The sequence below is a fragment of the Cydia amplana genome, chromosome 2 (genome assembly GCF_948474715.1).
Source record: "Cydia amplana chromosome 2, ilCydAmpl1.1, whole genome shotgun sequence".
Classification (NCBI taxonomy): domain Eukaryota; kingdom Metazoa; phylum Arthropoda; class Insecta; order Lepidoptera; family Tortricidae; genus Cydia; species Cydia amplana.
The window spans coordinates 20,362,601-20,384,869 of record NC_086070.1 but is presented as its reverse complement, the minus strand read 5'-3'; the positions used below and the strand labels follow the sequence as shown (position 1 = coordinate 20,384,869).

Below are 22,269 nucleotides of genomic sequence, written 5' to 3'. Positions count from 1 at the left end.
TGTAGACACTGAAATTATAGTCTAATTGATGTATGGAGTGAGCACTCTTGTCTTACTATATTTCTCTATGGTTTTGTACAGAAAACTTGGAGAATACAACTAAACGGAGTAGCCATTAACAGGCTTTCCCCTCTGTCGAAAATAGGCGGCCAACGGTCATACACAATGTATGGACTGACGTTTATCTGACATGGCTATTTTTACATTACGCATACATTTGACGTTCCCCTCCCCCGCAAAAATCGGCAGACTGTTTTGTACAGAAAATTACAGACATGGCGTCTCCGTTTGATTATATCCTCCAAGACAGAAAATAACAGACAAGGCGTCTCCATTTGGTTTTATCCTCCAAGACTGCGACTCTTGCAAAGCCGAAAACAGTACCGTGTATATAGGCTTTACAATCACCATCAATTTACGTTTGGCCAATAACCTAGACTCAATCATCATTCAAAAATACTGTAGCGAAAAAAAAAGAATGCGTCAAGTGTCTCAACTGTCAAATTGACCAACCGCCAGAATCGCGGACTCTTATGTTGACAGAGTTGTGAAATAATATATTTGACTGTTTTTTGTATATTTTAAAGTAATACACAAAAATCACTACAGCTTAATTAAAGATATACTGTTAAACACAACGCGTGTCAAATATTTGTGAGTTAAAATTTAAACTCGGTTCGAAATCATGTCATTGTTTGGATCACCAGCCACGACTACCGCAGGAACCTTCGGCACTGCTACACCTTCTACAGGTGAAAACAAATGATCAAAGTTATACTAATGTAATAAAGTAAATAATGTGTTTTGTTAGAAATAATCCATACACAAACATTTGAACATAACCTCTAAATGTGCTTGTCAGCAAAATAAAACATAGTATTTTCTTAGACAGTTAGGCCTGGTATTTAACATACACACAATACACAATAATCCGGTATTTAACCCAGAACAAATTATCTAATGAAAAGGTGCTTTCAGGCTTTTCATTTGGCGGAACGGGTGATAATAAATCAGTATTTGGATCAGCAAACACAGGTATGTTATGCGTTTACAATTTCTTTGGGTTACTTATATTAAACATTTTTTCTTGCTCTTCCATTATAGGCAAATAGGTCATAACATCATAAGATGTTCATAAGTATCAATGACAATGTATTTACTTTTCGTGTCCAGAGCCAAAATTGCCAATCTGTCACAGATATTTTTTGCAAACATAGAATGCTTTCCTCACAGAATGCTTTTTCTTTTCCTTAAGCTGCTCACAAACCAAAACCTGCCAAAACAAATGCAAATTTCAAGGTCAAAAGTCAAATGTTTCACTGACAGGCATACAAATTGAAAATTAAGTATACACATACCAATTAAATTACATTATTACATGCAAATATACTTAACTAAAGAAAAAAATTGATATGTATAAAAAGGTATAGAAAGTATAGATGATATTAGCACAGTAATTTCCAACATACATTGAAATGTTGCAGGCTTTTCTTTTGGTAGTGGTGATGCGGCAAAGCCCACTTTTGGAGCACCAGCAACTACTGGTAACACCACCATGTTGTATGATGCATGTATAAGTTACTTGCTTATATTCAATTTTCTACTAGTCCATTTTATTTTTAGTGTGTATGTGTAGTACCATAGTCAATATTTCACTTAGACACAGATCATATAATACTTGGACTATCCACTGTAATCAATATACAACTTTTAACGGCCTCTCATCCTAGTATGTACATACCACATACCTATGTATTATATTTATATCATTATCAATACAAGCCTTACTGAGCTTACTATGGAAGTTGATTAGTGTAAAATTGTCCTCGTAATATTTATTTCTTCCATGCCATAGAATAGCCATGGAGCAGTCTTTGAATATACAACAAGTTTGTCCTTGTACTAAAATTATAGCATTGAGCCACACCAAAATTTTGTGGTCTACTTCAGTGATTTAAGCTTTCAACAAACTTTCTTTTTTTGGCCAAGAACTGCACATTTCTTACAGATATCTGTATTGTTATATGGTTATCTGTTCTATAGTTGCTTGTAAACAACTTAAGTTAGCCCATTGGTGTTAGTTATCTTAGCCCGTTAGAGTAGCCCATTGGTGTTAGTTATCTTAGCCCGTTAGAGTTGGGTGATTGTGCATGGCATGTATGCCGGCTAGGGGCTTAGCCAGCCTAACTCTGGTCTCCTATATGCCTATTTTATCACCTTTGCATGTTGTTATTCAAGTGAGATCTGAATTGTATTTCAGAGAATAAACCAGCATTCAGCTTCAACAGCCCGCCCAGCAATGCACCAGCGTTTGGCGCCAGCTCTTCATTTTCATTTGGATCAGCAGCTAAAACTACCGCTCCCACTTCATCATTATGTAAGCTCATTTTATTACGTTTCTATCTATTATCTTACATATATTCTTATAGTAGGCATGTTTCTTGTAGACAAGATAAATAACTTTACGGCAATCACTAAATTAGGATCTTTTATTAAGAGTAACCAGTAGAATAGAAATAAATTGGTTCAAATTCTTTTATGCAGTAATCGCGAGAAATGTGAAAATAGCCTTAACAGTGACAAATTTTTGTTTACAGTTGGTTCTCCAAGTACAACAACCGCAGCACCGGCCTTCGGAGCGAGCAAGCCTCTCGGAGGCTTTGGTGGGTTCTCCTCCCCGCCCAACCAAACAGTTGGAAGCCCCGGCTTTGGCCAACCTGCACAGGCACGTATTTAAAATTTTAACCGAATTTAACAAAAAGAAAAGAATTAGTCTAAACAGAGAGTATTTTGCTGAAATAGCCGGGTCTACGGGGCACGTCTACACTGGCCGTTTTGTGCACGAGGAAATTGCCTCGCGCGTATGCTCGCTCGGTGTGGCGCGGCTTAAAGCATCCATGCCTGTCATTGAGATTGTTAACATGGATTTGTAAATCATTTATTTATTTACGAATTTTATGATTGCTTTGTTTCACTTTTTACCAGTGAAATTTCGATTTCACTTATGCTTTAGTCTCGGATGGTATGATAGGATCAATCGGTTTTAAAACATTTTTTCTTATTATTCAGACTGGAGCACAAAGTTCGCCGTTCGGCGGTGCCACGCAGACACCCGCTTTAGGACAAGCTGCGCAACCCCAAGGTAATACTTACCAACTTCCAGATGCAACTTTTTTTTGCGTAGCCAGCCTCTAAAAGAAGTCTGATAGTCGATTATAATCAAAATATGATATTGTATTTTTTATTTATTAAGATTCAGGCTTGTTCAATAAGCTAAATCTGAATAACTTTGAAGGTGATTTTTAAGTATATCAAATTCGTTTCAGTACTTTAACTACATATGACTTCATATCCATATAATATTGGTTTGGATTCTATATAAATCTTTAAAAAAATAGAACCACTTAACTCAACCCTTCGTTTTTATTTGTTTACAATTGAAGGGATGTTTACTAAAACAACATAACTGACTACACTGGTTGACACCTGAAACGATTAACAATGTTCTTAAAAAAGTGTCAACCGCTCTAAGCAGTTACTTTGTTTTTGTAAACATCTATAGAAAATAGAGTCTGTGCGGAAAGAGAAGAGTCGTGGAATGTATGGGGCCCAATACATTCCACGACTCTTCTCTTTCCGCACAGACAATACTATGGGTGATGTGTATGTTTGTGGATTCAGGGTTAACATTCGGCTCGCCGGCGAACGCGAACAAACCTGCCAGTGCGTTCGCGTTCGCTACGCCCACTTCGGGCTTCGCCGCGCCACAGCCCACCGTAAGTATTCATCGCAGTTAAGGGTCTCCCACACTAGCGTCTTTTGAGCGTCGGCGTCTAGTCAGCGCTATGAAAAATGACGTTGGTGCGCAGGTGCGGCGACATTGCGTCGAGCAGCAGCCATAGAGTTGACTAGACGCCGACGCTCGGGAGACGCTAGTGTGTGGTGGCTCTTTAATTCTGGTCTGAAATAAATATATATTGATTGATTGATTGATAAACCAGGGGTCTCCAAACTTATTTACCTGAGGGCCATATTGCGCCTCAGAAACATTCTGGTATCTGATTGCTGCTGTTAGGGCTGAACCCTTGGAGCCTGGCTCCCGCGGGCCGGACGCTTTGGGTGTCGGCGGGCCGCATTTGGCCCGCGGGCCGGGGTTTGGAGAGCCCTGCTTTAAACGGTGCGTTTCATTACATTACTGACTACCGACGTACAATGAATTCACAACTATCGATCAAATACCGAGCTCGCTCAGTTTTAATGAGAAGATGATCTTTGTACGCCGTCTCTCCAATCCGGACGGTTTTTTGTCTTTTGGATAAGTGCATACCTATAGATCCATATTGATCCATATATATGAATAATATACCTATAGATCCATGGCAGGCATCTTTAACACATTCAGTCGAACCCGACTATCGGGTATTTTATTATTTCGTACCCAGGCCGGACGTCCCGATAGTCGGGATCGTGACTACACCTTTACGAGGGGTGATCCAAAAGTAATGATAACTGAATACTTATTGAATCGGATTAAAATAAATAGGTATGCCGTTACTGGCCATAAAGATTCTTTAGTAAATTAAAAAATTAAAAAATATGTATCTGTCAGAGAGTTGCAGCTGTTTTTACACGAGCAGTCGGAACAATAACGTAAAAATGGATAAAACTGAGGTGAGAGCGGTTATTAAATACTTCTGTTTGAAAAAAATGTGTACTAAAGATATATACGCTGAATTAGTGCGAACACTGGGCGAGTCCGCTCTGCCGTATTCCACAGTGGCACGGTGGTCAAAGGAGTTTAACTTGGGAAGAACATCCACTCAAGATGAACATCGCGAAGGCCGTCCATCTGTCGCCATTACTGGAGAAAACGTCAAAAAAATTCATGATCTCGTTTTAACAGATAGAAGGATGACTATCAGGCATCTAGTTGAGCTCACAGGCATCTCGTATGGCAGCATTCAAAGAATCTTAACTGATGAACTACACATGAAAAAAGTCTCCGCTCGTTGGGTGCCTAGAATGTTAACGGCTGAACAAAAGAAAATACGATGTGATATTTCGAAGTTTAATCTTGACAAATATCAAACTGATCCCGAAACATTTTTGCGTCGGTTTGTAACCATGGACGAGTCTTGGATCCACCATTTCGATCCTGAGACCAAACAGCTATCCATGACCTGGAAGCGAGCGTCTTCCCCAACACCGAAGAAATTCAAGGTAGCAAGCTCCGCTGGTAAGGTCATGGCTTCAGTGTTTTGGGATGTTGAGGGAGTCATAATGATCGAATACCTGGAAAAGGGAACCACTATTACGGGCTCCTATTACGCTGATCAAATACGCAGATTGAGAGAGGCAATCAAAGAAAAGCGGCGGGGTAAACTTCGAGCTGGCATCCTGTTTCACCAGGACAACGCACCGCCCCACAAGGCCGGCGTTGCGATGGCTGCCATCCGTGATTCAGGGTTCGAATTGCTGGAACACCCCCCATATTCGCTAGACCTAGCCCCCAGCGACTTTTATCTCTTTCCACGGCTGAAGGAAGATCTTAGAGGCAACAAATTTTTGAATGATGGCGAGGTAATGGCCGCTGTGGAGGCATTTTTGGAGGGTCAAGAAAAAGATTTTTTTTTAAAAGGAATTCGTGGTCTGGAGAAACGATGGTCTAAGTGTGTAGACTTGGAAGGAGATTACGTAGAAAAATAAATTATTTTATTAAACATTTTATGTGTCTTTCTTACTGATTATCATTACTTTTGGATCACCCCTCGTATATGAAGATTTTTTGTGGCCTGGCGCGGATGTCTTGTTTGGCTGGGTGGCAATGAATGTGTTAACATCGGCCCAATAGGTCGGGGATTTTCAGATATATGGTTGCGACCCTCAGTCGTAACTAGAAGCGACGAGTAAGAAGATCCAAGACCGATGGACGATGGACCAGGGCCAGAGGCAGGGTTCGAAATGATCCAGATAATTATAGTCTTTGATAATTATCCGATAAATATCTGATCATTACCCCAGGTATAGATGGTGCTATATTTCATTAATGATTAAGATAAGACAAGATAAGATAAAAGATAGTTTATTCAACAAGTAGGCATAATTACAATGCGCTTATGAACGCCAAATAAAGCTAGGTAGACCGGCTCCAACCCTACACCTCTGCCCCGAGAAGATTTAAAATGCCCCTTACATATTTTAGGTTTTTATCAAATCGATAATTATCAGGCATAAAAATCACGATAATTATCAAGATAACTATCATTGATAATTATCCTTTCGAACCCTGGCCAGAGGGGAGAAGAGACATACATTGTCCGTAATGTTTACACTGTAATCCAATCTAACACTCAGGTATCCATTGCAGTTCAGCGGGGAAACGCTGCGGGAATAATGGGTACCTTTGAGCCAGGTACGATCCAGGACGGGTTATTTTAGATTTAATTTTATTAAAAAAAAAATCTAGCACTTATGTTCTGATTGTTAAAGGCGACAACGGCGCAGGCTCCTAGTTTCGGCGCCGCGACGCCGGCGGGTGGCTTCGGAAGCTTCGCTACCCCTACTGCTGGTAAGACTCATATGTGACGTTATCTATGAAAAGGGACCTTATTGTCGATGGCGGTTACGCCATTATTAACGATGCTCCGATATAAATACAATGCCGCGCGACGCTGTGCGGCGTAAGCGCCATCGACAATAAGGTCCCTTTTCATAGATAATGCCCCATGTTTTCGTATTATACCTAAAGTTAATAAAAGTCTACTAGTAGGTTCTTATTAAAATTCTATCTATTGTTTGCTATAATTCATCATTATTGGGAAACCACACACCTTATACAGCGGCGTAGAGCGTCTTCGATAGGCTAGTTTTCCAACTGGTCAAATTTCATTATGAAATATCAAAACGATTAGTATTATAAACACAACCTGTATCTTTACAATTAATCTAGATACAGTCAGCAGCAGAAGTTGCTAAGCGGGCGAGGTGTTCAAAATTACCTTGACGCGCTCTTATTCTCTTAACAATAAAGACGCGTCAAGATCATTTTGATCACCTCGCCCGCTTAGCAACTATTGCTGGTGACTGTACCCTGTCGACAGAAAAGTTACTTAACTACCTCCCACACGCCATGGAGTTAAGAGGCTTCTGACATTACGAAATGCTGGGAGTTGAGCGCAAAAATATGTTTGTGTATAATTTCCATGACATCATCAATCTGTAAACATGATCTACATATTCATTTCTTAAAAGGAGAAACGTCTGCAAACGATGCTATTAGAAGTGTAACGCTCTTACGGTAGATTTCGCTATTAGGGTCCCCTAGCCTAGACCCATACGGTGGAAAAATTCGCTGGCTATGGATTAGGTCTTGGTGGCTCAGTTGGCAGAGCGCTGGAGTATCGATCCAGAGGCCGTGAGTTCAAGTCTCCACTTTTAATTTATGATCTGCAGCGACAACAGCCTCTGGGTTCGGCTTCGGCCAGACCTCGACTCCGGCGCAGGGTCTCAACCTGACCCAGCCTGCATCGGGGGCGGCCACGGGGCTGAACTTCGGCTCCACCTTCGGGAAATCCGCTGCGACACAACCTGGAACCGGTTTAGGTGAGTCGTGAAAAAATTACTAGCCTACGAAATGATGGCAGGGGGGTGTCACTCCGCAGTTTAGGTACATTTGGCCGGCGCGCCCATCGGACAGGCGTATGGCAGTGGGCTGCCGCTCGGCGTGCACGATAGTCGTGTCACGTGGCGCTCGCGCAAAATTGAAAATACACAATGGCTTCGAAACTTACTTCCGTGAGAATCAGACATACTATCTCCGGATAAAAAATGTATGTTTACATAATCAACGTTTGTATAGGTGAACCAGGATCTATTGAGGGTGCGCCATGTTGCGGAATTTCACTGGAACTATTTTTTTCATACTACACTGAATTGTCACTCTATACATGAGAATAACAGCGCCCTCTTGACAATTATCATATATTACTGGTCAGGCTATAATTCCTACATATTTATCTTAAAAATAATAAATCGGTGGGTATAAAGTCTATTTTTTTATTCGGTAGACTAAAATGACATTTCATAGTATGAACATCATGTGTCATTTCATACTATGAAATGTCATTTTAGTCTACCGAATAAAAAAATAGACTTAAGGTATAAAAACTTGTCAAGTGATAACCCCGTGCCGACACTCACAGCTCGGTCATAAAACTGCGGCGCGCAAAGGAGATTCACGGTTCGTGCGCGGTTATAAGTTTCAATTTTGCTTGCAGGCAGCGATATAGGTGTAATTTTATACCTAAATCTGACTTTTGTGAAGGAGTGAATTTTCTGTACGGTAGTACTATTAGTTATTCTGTGATGATGGACAGTCATCCGTGCGTCTCGCTCGGGCCAATACATGTACGAACAAGTATGAGCGATATGCGCGCGCGACTGACATTTAGATACCATTTTAACCCTTAAATGCATTATAATGTAGATCTACATCGTATATTTTGATGGCCCGTGGCTCATATTATTATTATAATATGCATATATTATTTTTAAGGTTCCGTACCCAAAGTGTAAAAAAGCGGCCAAGTGCGAGTCGGACTCGCCCATGAAGGGTTCCGTATTTAGGCGATTTATGACGTATTAAAAAAAAACTACTTGCTAGATCTCGTTCAAACCAATTTTCGGTGGAAGTTTACATGGTAATGTACATCATATATTTTTTTTAGTTTTATCATTCTCTTATTTTAGAAGTTAGGGGGGGGGGGGGGACACACATTTTACCACTTTGGAAGTGTCTCTCGCGCAAACTATTCAGTTTAGAAAAAAATGATATTAGAAACCTCAATATCATTTTTGAAGACCTATCCATAGATACCCCACACGTATGGGTTTGATGAAAAAAAAATTTTTGAGTTTCAGTTCGAAGTATGGGGAACCCCAAAAATTTATTGTTTTTTTTCTATTTTTGTGTGAAAATCTTAATGCGGTTCACAGAATACATCTACTTACCAAGTTTCAACAGTATAGTCCTTATAGTTTCGGAGAAAAGTGGCTGTGACATACGGACGGACAGACAGACGGACAGACAGACAGACATGACGAATCTATAAGGGTTCCGTTTTTTGCCATTTGGCTACGGAACCCTAAAAACGGGACCCTATTACTAAGACTTCGCTGTCCGTCCGTCTGTCACCAGGCTGTATCTCACGAACCGTGATAGCCAGGCAGTTGAAATTTTCACAGATGATGTATTTCTGTTGCCGCTATAACAACAAATACTAAAAACAGAATAAAATAAAGATTTAAGTGGGGCTCCCATACAACAAACGTGATTTTTGACCGAAGTTAAGCAACGTCGGGCAGGGTCAGTACTTGGATGGGTGACCGTTTTTTTGCTTGTTTTTTGTTGATGGTGCGGAACCCTCCGTGCGCGAGTCCGACTCGCACTTGGCCGGTTTTTTAATTACTATGTAATTTTCTTTATTTTTCTCACAATCTATACAACATTACCCATTTATTTCATATTATTAGGAAATTATACAAAAAATCATGCATTTAAGGGTTAATGTCACAATGTAAGTTTGAATTGGCTTCTCTGTACCATTAGTACACATTTCAGGAACTAAATTGTCAAGTATTTAAAATTCAAATCCGCACTCCTTCACTTTATCTACAGGTTTTTCTGCGCCACAAGCCACCCAAGCTTCGAGCCTCGGTTTCGGTACAACCCCAGCGACAACCCAAGCAACGGGACTTAGTTTCGGAGCGGCACCACCAACTCAAGGAACTGGACTGAGTTTTGGAGCCGCACCAGCATCTACACAAGCAACTGGGCTTAGTTTTGGAACAACACCCGCGTCAACGGCCACTGGGCTTAGTTTTGGAACGACTACTCCTGCTACTCAAGGAACTGGGCTCGGTTTTGGAACACCAGCGTCAACACAAGGAACTGGCCTCAGTTTTGGTGCAACCCCAGCTTCGACACCAGCGACTGGGCTTAGTTTCGGGGCGCCAGCTTCCACCGGTACTGGGCTTAGTTTCGGAACAACGCCGGCCTCGAGTGGAACTGGGCTTAGTTTTGGAGCTGTATCTACAGCTCAAACGACGGCTAGCCTCGGTTTTGGAGCGACTTCGACTGCCGCGACGACGGCCGGGCTCAGTTTTGGGACGACGTCGACCGCGGCCACTTCAGCAGCGACCGGGCTCAGTTTTGGGACTGCGACTAGCGGTGCACTTGGTTTTGGGAAAACTCCCGCTAGTACTGCTGCGACTACTGCTGCTTGTAAGTATTTATTTTGTTACATTAACCTTTTAACCGCCAGCAATTTTTGATCGAGCGTGTTCGTGTCGCCACCGACAGTAATTGTACCACGCAGAGTAAGGTTGGCATAGTTACGGGAGTTATAAATGTGCTGTAAAAACCAAATCAGATCTTTGTCTTATTTATCAGACTGTGGCGAACTGGCGAAATGAGCTGGATATGTAATGTCTTATATATCAGACTCTGGCGGTTAAAGGGTTAAATATATTTTTGAAGAAACGTAATCTCATTATAATACGGTTCGTTTATTTATTCTATTTCGAAAAATTGAAAGCGTACCTACGTATATGTCATCGTAGACAAAATGTAAAACGCATACCTTTTATCCTTACATTACGTTCTACTATAAACTATAAATATTCATCTTCTCTTTGAAATTTGAGCTTTAAATTTTACTTATTCACTTTTATAAATAGTAGGTACCTATTATATTTTTAGGGTTCCGTAGCCAAATGGCAAAAAACGGAACCCTTATAGATTCGTCATGTCTGTGTCTGTCCGTCTGTCCGTGTATGTCACAGTCACTTTTCTCCGAAACTATAAGAACTATACTGTTGAAACTTGGTAAGTAGATGTATTCTGTGAACCGCATTAAAATTTTCACACAAAAATAGAAAAAAAAACAATAAATTTTTGGGGTTCCCTATACTTAGAACTGAAACTCAAAATTTTTTTTTCATCAAACCTATACGTGTGGGGTATCTATGGATAGGTCTTCAAAAATGATATTGAGGTTTCTAATATCTTTTTTTTCTAAACTGAATAGTTTGCGCGAGAGACACTTCCAAAGTGGTAAAATGTGTGCCCCCCCCCCCCTGTAACTTCTAAAATAACAGAATGATAAAACTAAAAAAAATATATGATGTACATTACCGTGTAAACTTCCACCGAAAATTGGTTTGAACGAGATCTAGTAAGTAGTTTTTTTTAATACGTCATAATCGCCTAAATACGGAACCCTTCATGGGCGAGTCCGACTCGCACTTGGCCGCTTTTTTAAGAGCTTAGTGACATTAATAAAAAAAATCGTTTCTTGTTAGTTTTCATCTTTTGACGTCATCGGAAAATCTTGACAAATGCGCCAACAACGGCTACAGCAGACAGTTTCGCCAATGCAATAGGGACTTACGCGGGACTCCGTAAAGTTCAATTTCGCTTAAATAATTGCGATCGCCTGGCGTCTGGGGGTAGCCCAGCGTAGGCCTATCGTGAACCTTGTCACAATGCAAGAAGTTGATATTGTCAGTTGACGTTTTTTGGTGGTCAAAGGGTTAAATAATAAACAAAAACCGGCCAAGTGCAAGTCGGACTCGCGCAATGAGGGTTCCGCACCATACCATACACCATAGAGCAAAACAAGAAGAAAAAAACAAGCAAAAAAACGGTCACCCATCCAAGTACTGACCCCGCCCGACGTTGCTTAACTTCGGTCAAAAATCACGTTTGTTGTATGGGGGCCCCACTTAAATCTTTATTTTATTCTGTTTATAGTATTTGTTGTTAGAGCGGCAACAGAAATACATCATCTGTGAAAATTTCAACTGTCTAGCTATCACGGTTCGTGAGATACAGCCTGGTGACAGATGAACGGACGGACGGACGGACAGCGGAGTCTTAGTAATAGGGTTCCGTTTTTTACCCTTTGGGTACGGAACCCTAATATTAACATAAATGTTTCCAGCAAGCTTCCAGCTCGGCAAACCGGCCACAACCAGCGCTGGCGGATTCAGTCTCGCCTCGACAGCCAGCACACAACCTTCGTCCGCGGGTATGTACTAACAAACTGGCAAGTGTCCTAATAAAATTAAGAAAAAAACGTGTCAGATGACAAATACTTGAAATTTCGTATGAACATTTTTAGATAAATCGTAAAAAAATATTACAAATTTGTAGTTGAATATAGCATCGAATACGTTCTTTCGCACGTCTGACATTCAAAGTTGGGGTCTGCATAAAATTGTTATAATTTTCATTAGAACGTAAATTACACAATGCGTAGCATCATACATAACAATCAGTTTCACAATTCACATCTCTGATTTTTTTCTATAATATTTCTGTTCAATAATTTTACTAACAAGTAAAAACACATTTTGCTACGTCAGGGTAACTTTATACGTATGTACTATAATTTTATTAGCCATATTTACATGTATTTTCTGTTGATTGTTAGCATCCACGACCGCACCGTCCGGCATAACAGCGTTAGGAAAAACCACCGCCGCCACCACCATGCCGTCTCTACTACCTGTAACGTAAGTAGTAGTATGTTACTTATTTGAAAATAAACATACTATTAGAAAAGTTCCGTATAACTTATTATAATAACCTCCTAAGTCCGTTCCTTTTAAAAGGACAAATTCAAATCAAATGTTGAACTATCGAGATCCTTTTAAAAGGACAAATTCCAATCAATGTTTAAACTATAATGGGATAAAAGAAGGTTCCAAATTCAAAACTACCAATTTTACTTTTTAGGTGGGTACCAAATTTCGCTGTATGGGATTTAACCTTTTCGACGCCGTGTCAAACACAAAAGCTGTCACGCTGACGCCACGTCACCGAAGTGTTAAAACTGAAATTGAACTTTACGCATATGCACGTAGGTCTATGTTGCTCTGTAGTCTGTGACCGATAATCGGTCTTTGGCGTTGAACCTACGGTGCGGATATATCGGTCATTGGCGTCCAAAAGGTTAAAGAAATAATATTGATTTTACGTATTCGATTTTATTTAGCGATTTAGTTGTTGGATTTTTTTTTTCAAAATGGCGGAGCCATGGGGGTTCGCGAGGTCTACAGCTCACAGAGCCACTAGTCATATGCCCTTTACGAAAGCGACTGGCAATGAACGAAAATTTGCAGGAACCTTTCAAGAGGGGAAACCTTTACCCAACAGTGGGACTAAACTTCCAAAAAATATATTACACTAGCGACCCGCCCCGGCTTCGCACGGGTTTTTTTTTATTTTTTTCGATGTGGCGCGCGCCCAGGTCTTGTGAGCAAGGACCCCGCTAAGGATACGGGCGAGCCTTGCTCATATGCATATCTGTCGCCAGTTTTCCCTCAGTCGCCTTATACGACACCCACGGGACGAGATGGGGTGGTGCTATTCTTTTCCGATGCCGGCACCACACGGCACGCTTCGCACGGGTTAACAAATTATACATAAACCTTCCTCATGAATCACTCAATCTATTTAAAAAAAAACCGCATCAAAATCTAAGCATACATAGGGACAGACAGAAAGCGACTTTGTTTCTACGACTTGACTTTTTCTAAGTCGGTCCCTCACTGCTGAGGATCGTAACTCCGCATACTAGTTTTCCTGATGGCAGCTCTCCACTTCTCCCTGTCGGTTGCTTAAAATCTAAGCATACATAGGGACAGACAGAAAGCGACTTTGTTTCTACGACTTAACTTTTTCTAAGTCGGTCCCTCACTGCTGAGGATCGTGACTCCGCATACTAGTTTTCCTGATGGCAGCTCTCCACTTCTCCCTGTCGGTTGCTTTGTGGAAAGCGTTGCTTAGTGTGATGTTCATCTGGGCGGATATTTGGTCACACCATCTCGTTGGACTTGGTCCTCTAGGCCAGTGGTCGGCAACCTTTTAGCAGCCAAGGGCCACATAGTAGTTAACAAAGTAGACGCGGGCCGCACTTTGTTAATATTTATGATTTTATCAGACATTGTCGTTTTTCAATATTGCATACAAAATAGCCAGGGAGGCTCGCGGGCCGCAAGTGACAGATTCACGGGCCGCATGCGGCTCACGGGCCGCCGGTTGCCGACAGCTGCTCTAGGCCGTCTGCCGTCCACCTTACCTACCTACTATACTATGTAGTGGTTTAATATTTACTTCCCAGGACCACAGCAGCCGCGCCGCCTCAGCCAATCACCTCGATCACGTTCGCGCAACTCGAAGAGAACATCAACAAGTGGACGCTAGAACTGGAAGAACAGGAGAAGACCTTCATCAACCAGGCCACGCAGATCAATGCGTGGGACCGGCTGCTCATTGCTAACGGAGAAAAGGTACGCTTTAGGTGACCCTTTAGATTTGTCCACGCTTATTGCCACGGCTGATCAACAAGTGGACGCTATAACTTGAGAAGACCTTCATCAACCAGGCCACGCAGATCAATGCGTGGGACCGGCTGCTCATTGCTAACGGAGAAAAGGTACGCTTTAGGTGTCCCTTTAGATTTGTCCAGGCTTATTGCCACGGCTGATCAACAAGTGGACGCTGTAACTTGAGAAGACTATCAACCAGGCCACGCAGATCAATGCGTGGGACCGGCTGCTCATTGCTAACGGAGAAAAGGTACGTTTTAGGTGACCCTTTAGATTTGTCCAGGCTTATTGCCACGGCTGATCAAGTGGACGCTGTAACTTGAGAAGACCTTCATCAACCAGGCCACGCAGATCAACGCGTGGGACCGGCTGCTCATTGCTAATGGAGAAAAGGTACGCTTTAGGTGACCCTTTAGATTTGTCCACGCTTATTGCCACGGCTGATCAAGTGGACGCTGTAACTTGAGAAGACCTTCATCAACCAGGCCACGCAGATCAACGCGTGGGACCGGCTGCTCATTGCTAATGGAGAAAAGGTACGCTTTAGGTGACCCTTTAGATTTGTCCACGCTTATTGCCACGGCTGATCAAGTGGACGCTGTAACTTGAGAAGACCTTCATCAACCAGGCCACGCAGATCAACGCGTGGGACCGGCTGCTCATTGCTAATGGAGAAAAGGTACGTTTTAGGTGACCCTTTAGATTTGTCCAGGCTTATTGCCACGGCTGATCAAGTGGACGCTATAACTTGAGAAGACCTTCATCAACCAGGCTACGCAGATCAATGCGTGGGACCGGCTGCTTTTTGCTAACGGAGAAAAGGTACGCTTTAGGTGACCCTTTAGATTTGTCCACGCTTATTGCCACGGCTGATCAACAAGTGGACGCTATAACTTGAGAAGACCTTCATCAACCAGGCCACGCAGGTCAATGCGTGGGACCGGCTGCTTATTGCTCATGGAGAAAAGAGAAAATATCATAAAACACTATGAGGTCAACCCAGCATTTCTAAATGTCAAAAACCTGTTACTGTGTATAAAATAACTCGGATGTAAGTTTTCGTGTCAATGGGAGTTGAGGGGTTAACTCTTAATTTGTAGTGACTTATATACAACACCAAAAGCGCCCGGATGTCATTTTGGAATAGTGGCATTTATTTTACCAATTTTCTTTACTTTTGGGGCAAAGATAATATAAATTGGAACCTAAATCGGTGTATGATCATATCAATCATATGGTAGATACATACAGTCAGCATCAAATAGATAGTGACGGCCAAAGTGCCCAAATACATCGTAACAAACCTGTTTACCGTAGAAATAAGGACCGATATATTTGCCCACTTTGGTCGCCACTATCTATTTGATGCTGACTGCACTAAGTATATAATAGGGATGATGACACATGTTGAATTTTATAACAAAATCTAGTAAAATAGATAGCAAACGAGCAATTTATCACAATAATGTGGATATTAAAATAAAATATTGAAAAATTACAAAATTACAGGACCTGAAAGTTTCAAAATTTAATTTTTTTTAACTTCCAAAAACGATAAAAGTAAGGGTACCATTCGATTCCTTACATTTCATCCAAAAAAATATTGTATGGCAACTATATACATAAACGCAATATTTCACCGACAAAAACGCAATTTTCTTGTTTTGTCCACACTACAAGATGGGCGATGACGTCACGGCCTCTGGCCGTTTTGTATAGGGCGTTTCGCGAGAGAAGTGCGACTGTCGGACTTTGACTACAATTTCTGACTTTTGTGTTACTTTAATGCAATGGGTCCCATATAGACATTTGATCCTAAAAACAAACCCGATCGATTGATACCATAAAAAAAAATTAGTCGTGTAGCCTATTCTGTAAAAATAACCGATGTTTTAGAGCGGTCACGAATCACGTTGGTCCTTCCTAACTTATGACACGCTCTCTTTCGACTTTCTCGCTTAATAGACTGTGCCTCAATTACTGATCGAAGCCCCAGCTCTCTTTGATAATTAACACATCCATTGCCACCAAGCCAAACAAGACATCCGCGCCAGGCTACAAAAATTTCGTCATATAAAGCTGTAGTACCTCGATCCCGACTATCGGGTCGTCCGGCCTGGGAACGAAATCATAAAATACCCGACTAGGTTTCGGCGTTGAATGTGTTAACTATACCCCATCAAGTACCTACAATTTGATGAGACTGGAGCCCCTTATCAATAGTTTGCGTTACGTTTCAGATAGTAGAAGTGAACGACACCGTGCAGGCCGTGAAGAACGAGCAGCAGAGTCTCGAGTTGGAGCTCGACTTCGTGCTGGCGCAGCAGAAGGAACTCGAGGACCTGCTCGCGCCGCTCGAGAAACAGCTGCTCGAGTCCGGGGACAGGCCGCGAGATCCCGAGAGGGAGCAGATGTGAGTCAAACTTCTAATGCAGGCACAGACAATCCAACCTCTAGACATAGCATAGTCGCGCCACACATACGGTAGCGTTACTCCATCTTCGAGTCAATCCCGTGCCGTGATTGGTCCGTGTCTTTGAACGGACCAATCACGGCACGGGATTCGCTCACCTCGTCCCCCCGCACCCCCGTATTTTTGGCAGCATCGGTTTCATGAAAGAATTGGCCTAAGCTCAGTCTAGAGGTTGGATTGTCAGTGAATGCAGGTTTCGGTTGCTTTCCTTCTACTTCCTTCCTTACGATTCTAAACGTATAAGAAAAAATAATGCGGCCGATTTTATGTTCCACAATACTCTTACACGGAGGCGGTGGGACGAATTAGTGTAAGGCCTGAGTGGACGCTCGAGTTAGGCGTGCAGCGGGGCGGGGCGTGCGGCGTGCATGTTAAACAAATGCAAACGTATTGGAGCGGCCTTAGTGCACGCTGCTCAAATTACTTGTGAGCCCGACGCCACGCTGCACGCCCCGCCGAACGCTCCGCTTCGAGCGTCCACTCAGGCCTTACACTTACGACGCTTTTCTGAGTAACTGGCTGGAAGAAGCACATTTGTACAGGATTGAGACACTGCTTTCGGCAGTTTGACGCAATTGGCAATCTTGGAACGCTTTTCTCAGGAACGTTTTTATAATAGGTACCCAATTAATTATTAATTATAAACAACGTGAACTTATTACCGTCTATTAGGTGGAATTTTATACGAGCTCGACGATTTCAGCATATATAAATAGTATTTAAAATACCTTTTTTTACAGGTATAACTTGGCCGAAAATCTAGACTCACAGCTGAAGACAATGTCACAAGACTTGAAAGAAGTTATTGAACACCTCAACGAGACAAATAGAAGCCAAGATAGTAACGACCCAGTAAGTAATTTAGCTGCAGTTGGGTTATTCCCACCAGCTTCCACCATGTTGTTACAGTAGGTAGACTCGGTAACATATGGAGTCTATAGCTTATAAGATTAGACAGATGCCAAGTCATGACATGCCCCCAGGTAATGTAGATATGAATATTGCAATAAAAAAATGCCAATTTTAATTTGTGATAGTTTCATTGAAAGTGTCACAGAACTTTCCATACATTTTTGAAATTTTCTTTAAATACAATCGACCTTTTTAGTAGAAATAACATAAAATGTACAATAATTCACTAATTATCACATTGTATGCCACAGTATATTTAGTCAGGCACGATAGTTTAGAATATAAATTTTATGTCCGTAATAGTTTAAGAGGGCGTATTGGAGGTTGCATATGTACTGGCACAATATGTTGTAAATCTATTACTGTCAAAACTCGAATGTAATGTCAATATCTCAGAATATAAAATATATTGTTTCTACCCAAAACTAGCCTTGACTATCTGTTCCACAGTGGAACAGTGGACGTTCCACTTATTCTGCTGTAAACCAAGAGTATGGTTCTTTTAATACAGCACAGGAGCCGTCAGATTTTTGGCGCGAGGCATAAATGTGTCGTTTATGCTTCCGATATAGCCCACAAGATGGCAGAACCTAATATGCACAAGGAAACATACCGACGAGAACGGTAGATGGTAGCACTTGCTTTGGCAATGTACATGTGCACATATGTTTCCGATTCAGGCCACAAGGCGGTAGACCCTCCAACGCGCACGGTCCCTATAGGAGGAAATTAACCACCAATTGTTTGATTTCAGATCGGTCAAATAGGGCGCATTCTAAACGCACACATGTCGTCAATGCAGTGGATAGACAACTCCATCGCTCAGATATCGACAAAACTGGACCAGCTGAAAGCCACCCACGACACACTGAGGCGGGACAACGAAAGATCGTTTCATCTTGCTTATAACTAAATTAATTAATGATTTGTTAGGCTTTCTATTAAAATAAATACTTAAGTTTAGTACGTGAATACTGAGAAAAAAAGATAAACAGCAGTTGACTGAACAGAAGGCAAAATGCAAGAAAATTGTCCATCATTGTTATCTCTTAAAGTGGCAGACAGAAATAAAAGAATTTGCAATGTCTTAATGTTTTATTTTAGAACAAATAAGGGTGGTATTCCATATGTCCAATATGTTTGTCCAATCTCATGGCGTCTCACTCTCTCTCAAGCAAAATGTGAGGCAAAATACAAACATTTAGTAAGGTAAGGGTTCCACGGACAGCCGCGGTGTTCAAAACCTTCCCCCGGAATGTCCCTTCGGGAGGTTCCCCGTTACCCTTTTTTCAGTCAGGTCAAAAGTTGAACCTATTAGAATACAATACCAGTAATAAAGCACTGCAACTTCACATTTTCTTCTGTCTGCAGACATAGTATTACTAATTTCTTATGGACTATACTGCACACGGTCCTGTTATGTGAGATTTGATCTGCACTCAGGAACATGGATAATTTCTTAGCATCTACACGGCAATAGCAGATGTGGGACATGTCTTCGTTTGCCTGCGTTTCTGTTTCAGAGTCCGAGTGCTCTATTGGACCTAAAATAGAAAAAAAATAACTTCTTACGATTTATTATTATTATTCTATAAGCAGGCAGGCAGTTGTGACAACTGATATTGCCTGTATCCAGTAATCATTGACAGTTGTCATTGACAAGTAGATGTATAGGTGTGCTTGTCTAGTTGATTTTTAAATTGGTTCACATTTTGTGCTGAGACCACATCTTCAGGAAGTTACATTTATTTCATTTGTTTAACCCTTACAACGCTCAAGATTCCACTTTTCGAATCATTCTCTTGCTCGGGTATCAGTATCAGCATGAGGGGTTAAATTAAAACTTTGCCCCCTTGTAAAACAAATACTAGTAACTATTGCCACTTTTGCTACAAGAATACAAACCCTCAAACGCTTCCACCCTCAAGTCCTTGAATCTAGTGGACACTTTGCTAGTGTCAGTCTTAATCTGCAATGTCAGTCGGCCCTCGGCAGAGGCTCGGATCATCACCTCAGCAGCCATAGTCCTCATGCGGTCTATTGTGGTTCGCAGCTGCTTGAGCGCTGGCAGTTCTAATGATATCTGTAAGAATTATGAAATGAAGATTGGCAGCAGAAATTTTTTATTTTGTATGTACCATCATCCCTGGTACAGTCACTATATATTGGAGCTAATGAGGTGCTCAGAAGTATCTGAACACGCACTCTAACACCTTGACACTAGAGGCGTGTTCAGATATCTGTGACCACCTTGGCCGCTCCGATATAGCGAGTAGCAACTGCCAATGGATTTCGCTCCTGATAGATACAATCAAGTCTCTTTACTAAAAGTAGGTATGTGCCAACTTACATCTGGTTTGGGTATCTTTGGTTCTTGGAAATCTGACCATGATTTCCTTGGGATGACCTTGACAGGTATGTCGTGTGTGACTTGGCGCGTCTGCTGTGATGTTGACGATGGCTAAAATATAAATTCAGAATGGTGTAATACAGAAAGAGGTCTCCAAATTTTTTGACCTTTACAGCCAGGACGGATTTTCAAGGGATGGATTTTATGAAATTAAGATACTATTTAGCAGGCTTGTGGGCCTTATTTTGTAAACCGGCTTGGGAGCTGCATGCAGCTCTTTGGAAGTACAACGGTTCTTCAAATAAGTCAAAAACGTAACAGTTGGCTCTTCTCAAAAGTTGTCCAACCCTGGAATTCCTATACCAATAATAATGTGAAATATGATTACTGGCACAGTGATACCCTATTTTTTTTTCTATACTAATGACAGTGCAGTAAAAGAAAAGATTTGTTTCTGACAAACAACCACAACCTGCAATTCTGCTTTTAACTATTATTTCACTCTTACTTAGCTTCTAACTGTGACTTTGTCTGCGTGGAAAGATGGTGATTGATAGTAACTACACTATTTCCAATCCCGGCAGAGGCGGATTTGCCCTAAGGCACAGTCAGCACTGTTTCCAGGGCCTCAAAATTTCTCCATACAAAATTTTGTCTAAATCTGTTCAACTGTTTAAGTGTGAAAAACTAACGGGCAGACTGTTACTTTTTCACACACTAACTTTTAAGTAGTAATTTATTTTATTTTATTTATTCAATTACAATTATAAGCTTACAGTAGTACCAAAGCGCCTATAATGCTAACAACAGTATTTAATAAGTAATGATATTTTGCCTAAACCTAAATTTATTGGTGCTAATGCTAACCTTATACATACCACTTCAATTTCTAATGTTAGGCACGGGCATTGCTTCTTCGTCAGTTTCATTTTTAAAGTCTTTGCACTTTTTAAGGTTAGCAGAGACCGTGCTAAGTTTGCTGGAAACAAATCATTTGTTACATAACAACAAGCTTTCAAATAAAGACACAATACATTATCTACAGTTCTACTCATAGAATTTGTTTGATTAAATTTTACAAGAACTAAAAAGTCAGAACTACTAAGCTTTTAGCTTCGAATGTACTATTTTAATAAATTTAACACTTCATATTTACCAGAAGTGAATTCTAAGTATATATCCTTGTGATCTTCATCTAAACCCACCATTTGGTATTCAGTAAAAAACATAGCTTGTGGAATTTCACACCATAATATTGGTGGCGCGGGGCCACTATTTTCATCGCTGACAATGAAATAAAGTTGATCATCGGCTATTCTCGCAACACATTCCTTAGAAAGCTTTGATATTGTGCTAACTATGTCTGAAAAATGAGTAAACCTTAGTAGATATCAAAACACTGATTACACTCATAAAACGTCGGTAAGTTCAAACTTTTTCCATGTTTACTTGTAAATTCTCGCATTGGACCAGCATCTACCATCACTGCTCGAAACTTCATTTTTCATACACATCAACTAGAAGTAAAGTTAAATAAATGCGGGCAGCTCTACTGTTGTTTTTATTTACTTTGGCGCCAAGAGAAATGCATGGTAAACAAGAAAGCAATGCATTTTCAATGACATTCTTTGGCAGCTGGTTGCTTGCCATATCAAAAAGAGTAAATGCCTCCAATAATACCATAGACTATAAAATATTTTTCATCATATTATAGCTGGTCAACCAAATCTTGTCAGTAAAAAAAGGCGCGAAATTCAAATTTTCTATGGGACGATATCCCTTCGCGCCTACATTTTTCAAATTTGCCGCCTTTTTCTACTGTCAAGATCTGGTTGACCAAGTATAGCTCGTAAAAGTTATTATAGTGTGTCAAAGGTCTGTTTCATTTCAAACATAGACAGAGAGTTTAAACTGTTGTGAGACATACTAACATTGAATAATTTTAAGGTATAGACTCACTTGTTTTAAGTCACTCGCGCGACATTTGTGATCTGCAACATATACAAGGCGAGCTGCGGCATGTACGACAGGTGTTAGAGAGGAATGGGTATGGTTGGAGCCAGCGGGCAGCAGGATCGTCATCGGTTCGAAAGAAGCATACAGCGGAGAGAGCACCTGCTAACCTACCGTACATTAAGGG

General features: G+C 41.1%; 2 protein-coding genes across 3 annotated transcripts; one reads left to right on the top strand and one right to left on the bottom strand.

Moving 5' to 3' along the window:
* The first annotated feature begins 528 nt into the window (after nucleotides 1-528).
* LOC134661299 (nuclear pore glycoprotein p62) lies at nucleotides 529-18,756 on the top strand. Its single transcript, XM_063517301.1, has 15 exons — nucleotides 529-752; nucleotides 979-1,035; nucleotides 2,261-2,377; nucleotides 2,598-2,725; nucleotides 3,070-3,142; nucleotides 3,682-3,776; nucleotides 6,490-6,568; nucleotides 7,453-7,602; nucleotides 9,677-10,282; nucleotides 12,003-12,089; nucleotides 12,495-12,576; nucleotides 14,187-14,355; nucleotides 16,635-16,807; nucleotides 17,608-17,719; nucleotides 18,534-18,756. Exons 1-15 carry the CDS (start codon nucleotides 686-688, stop codon nucleotides 18,690-18,692), a joined length of 2,154 nt encoding a protein of 717 aa, XP_063373371.1. The 5' UTR covers nucleotides 529-685; the 3' UTR covers nucleotides 18,693-18,756.
* Nucleotides 18,757-19,063: 307 nt separating this feature from the next.
* LOC134662199 (checkpoint protein HUS1) lies at nucleotides 19,064-21,727 on the bottom strand. Of its 2 annotated transcripts, XM_063518466.1 has the most exons (6): nucleotides 21,579-21,727; nucleotides 21,286-21,492; nucleotides 21,008-21,108; nucleotides 20,130-20,240; nucleotides 19,685-19,862; nucleotides 19,064-19,323 (listed from the first exon to the last, which is right to left on the bottom strand). In XM_063518466.1, exons 1-6 carry the CDS (start codon nucleotides 21,628-21,630, stop codon nucleotides 19,094-19,096), a joined length of 879 nt encoding a protein of 292 aa, XP_063374536.1. In that variant the 5' UTR covers nucleotides 21,631-21,727; the 3' UTR covers nucleotides 19,064-19,093. The 2 variants fall into 2 exon arrangements, with proteins under 2 accessions (XP_063374536.1, XP_063374537.1); XM_063518467.1 differs by lacking the exon at nucleotides 21,008-21,108 and having other exon boundaries at nucleotides 21,335-21,492.
* Between the last annotated feature and the right edge of the window lie 542 nt (nucleotides 21,728-22,269).

Excerpts from the sequence above, each read along its gene's own strand:
- LOC134662199 (XM_063518466.1), bottom strand. The coding sequence starts at position 21,630 with ATGAAGTTTCGAGCAGTGATGGTAGATGCTGGTCCAATGCGAGAATTT. Across the intron at positions 21,493-21,578 it reads TCCAATGCGAGAATTTACAA|ACATAGTTAGCACAATATCA; the intron begins GTAAACATGGAA and ends CTCATTTTTCAG. Across the intron at positions 19,863-20,129 it reads CAAAGATACCCAAACCAGAT|ATATCATTAGAACTGCCAGC; the intron begins GTAAGTTGGCAC and ends TAATTCTTACAG.
- LOC134661299 (XM_063517301.1), top strand. The coding sequence starts at position 686 with ATGTCATTGTTTGGATCACCAGCCACGACTACCGCAGGAACCTTCGGC. Across the intron at positions 2,726-3,069 it reads GCTTTGGCCAACCTGCACAG|ACTGGAGCACAAAGTTCGCC; the intron begins GCACGTATTTAA and ends CTTATTATTCAG. Across the intron at positions 3,143-3,681 it reads ACAAGCTGCGCAACCCCAAG|GGTTAACATTCGGCTCGCCG; the intron begins GTAATACTTACC and ends TTGTGGATTCAG.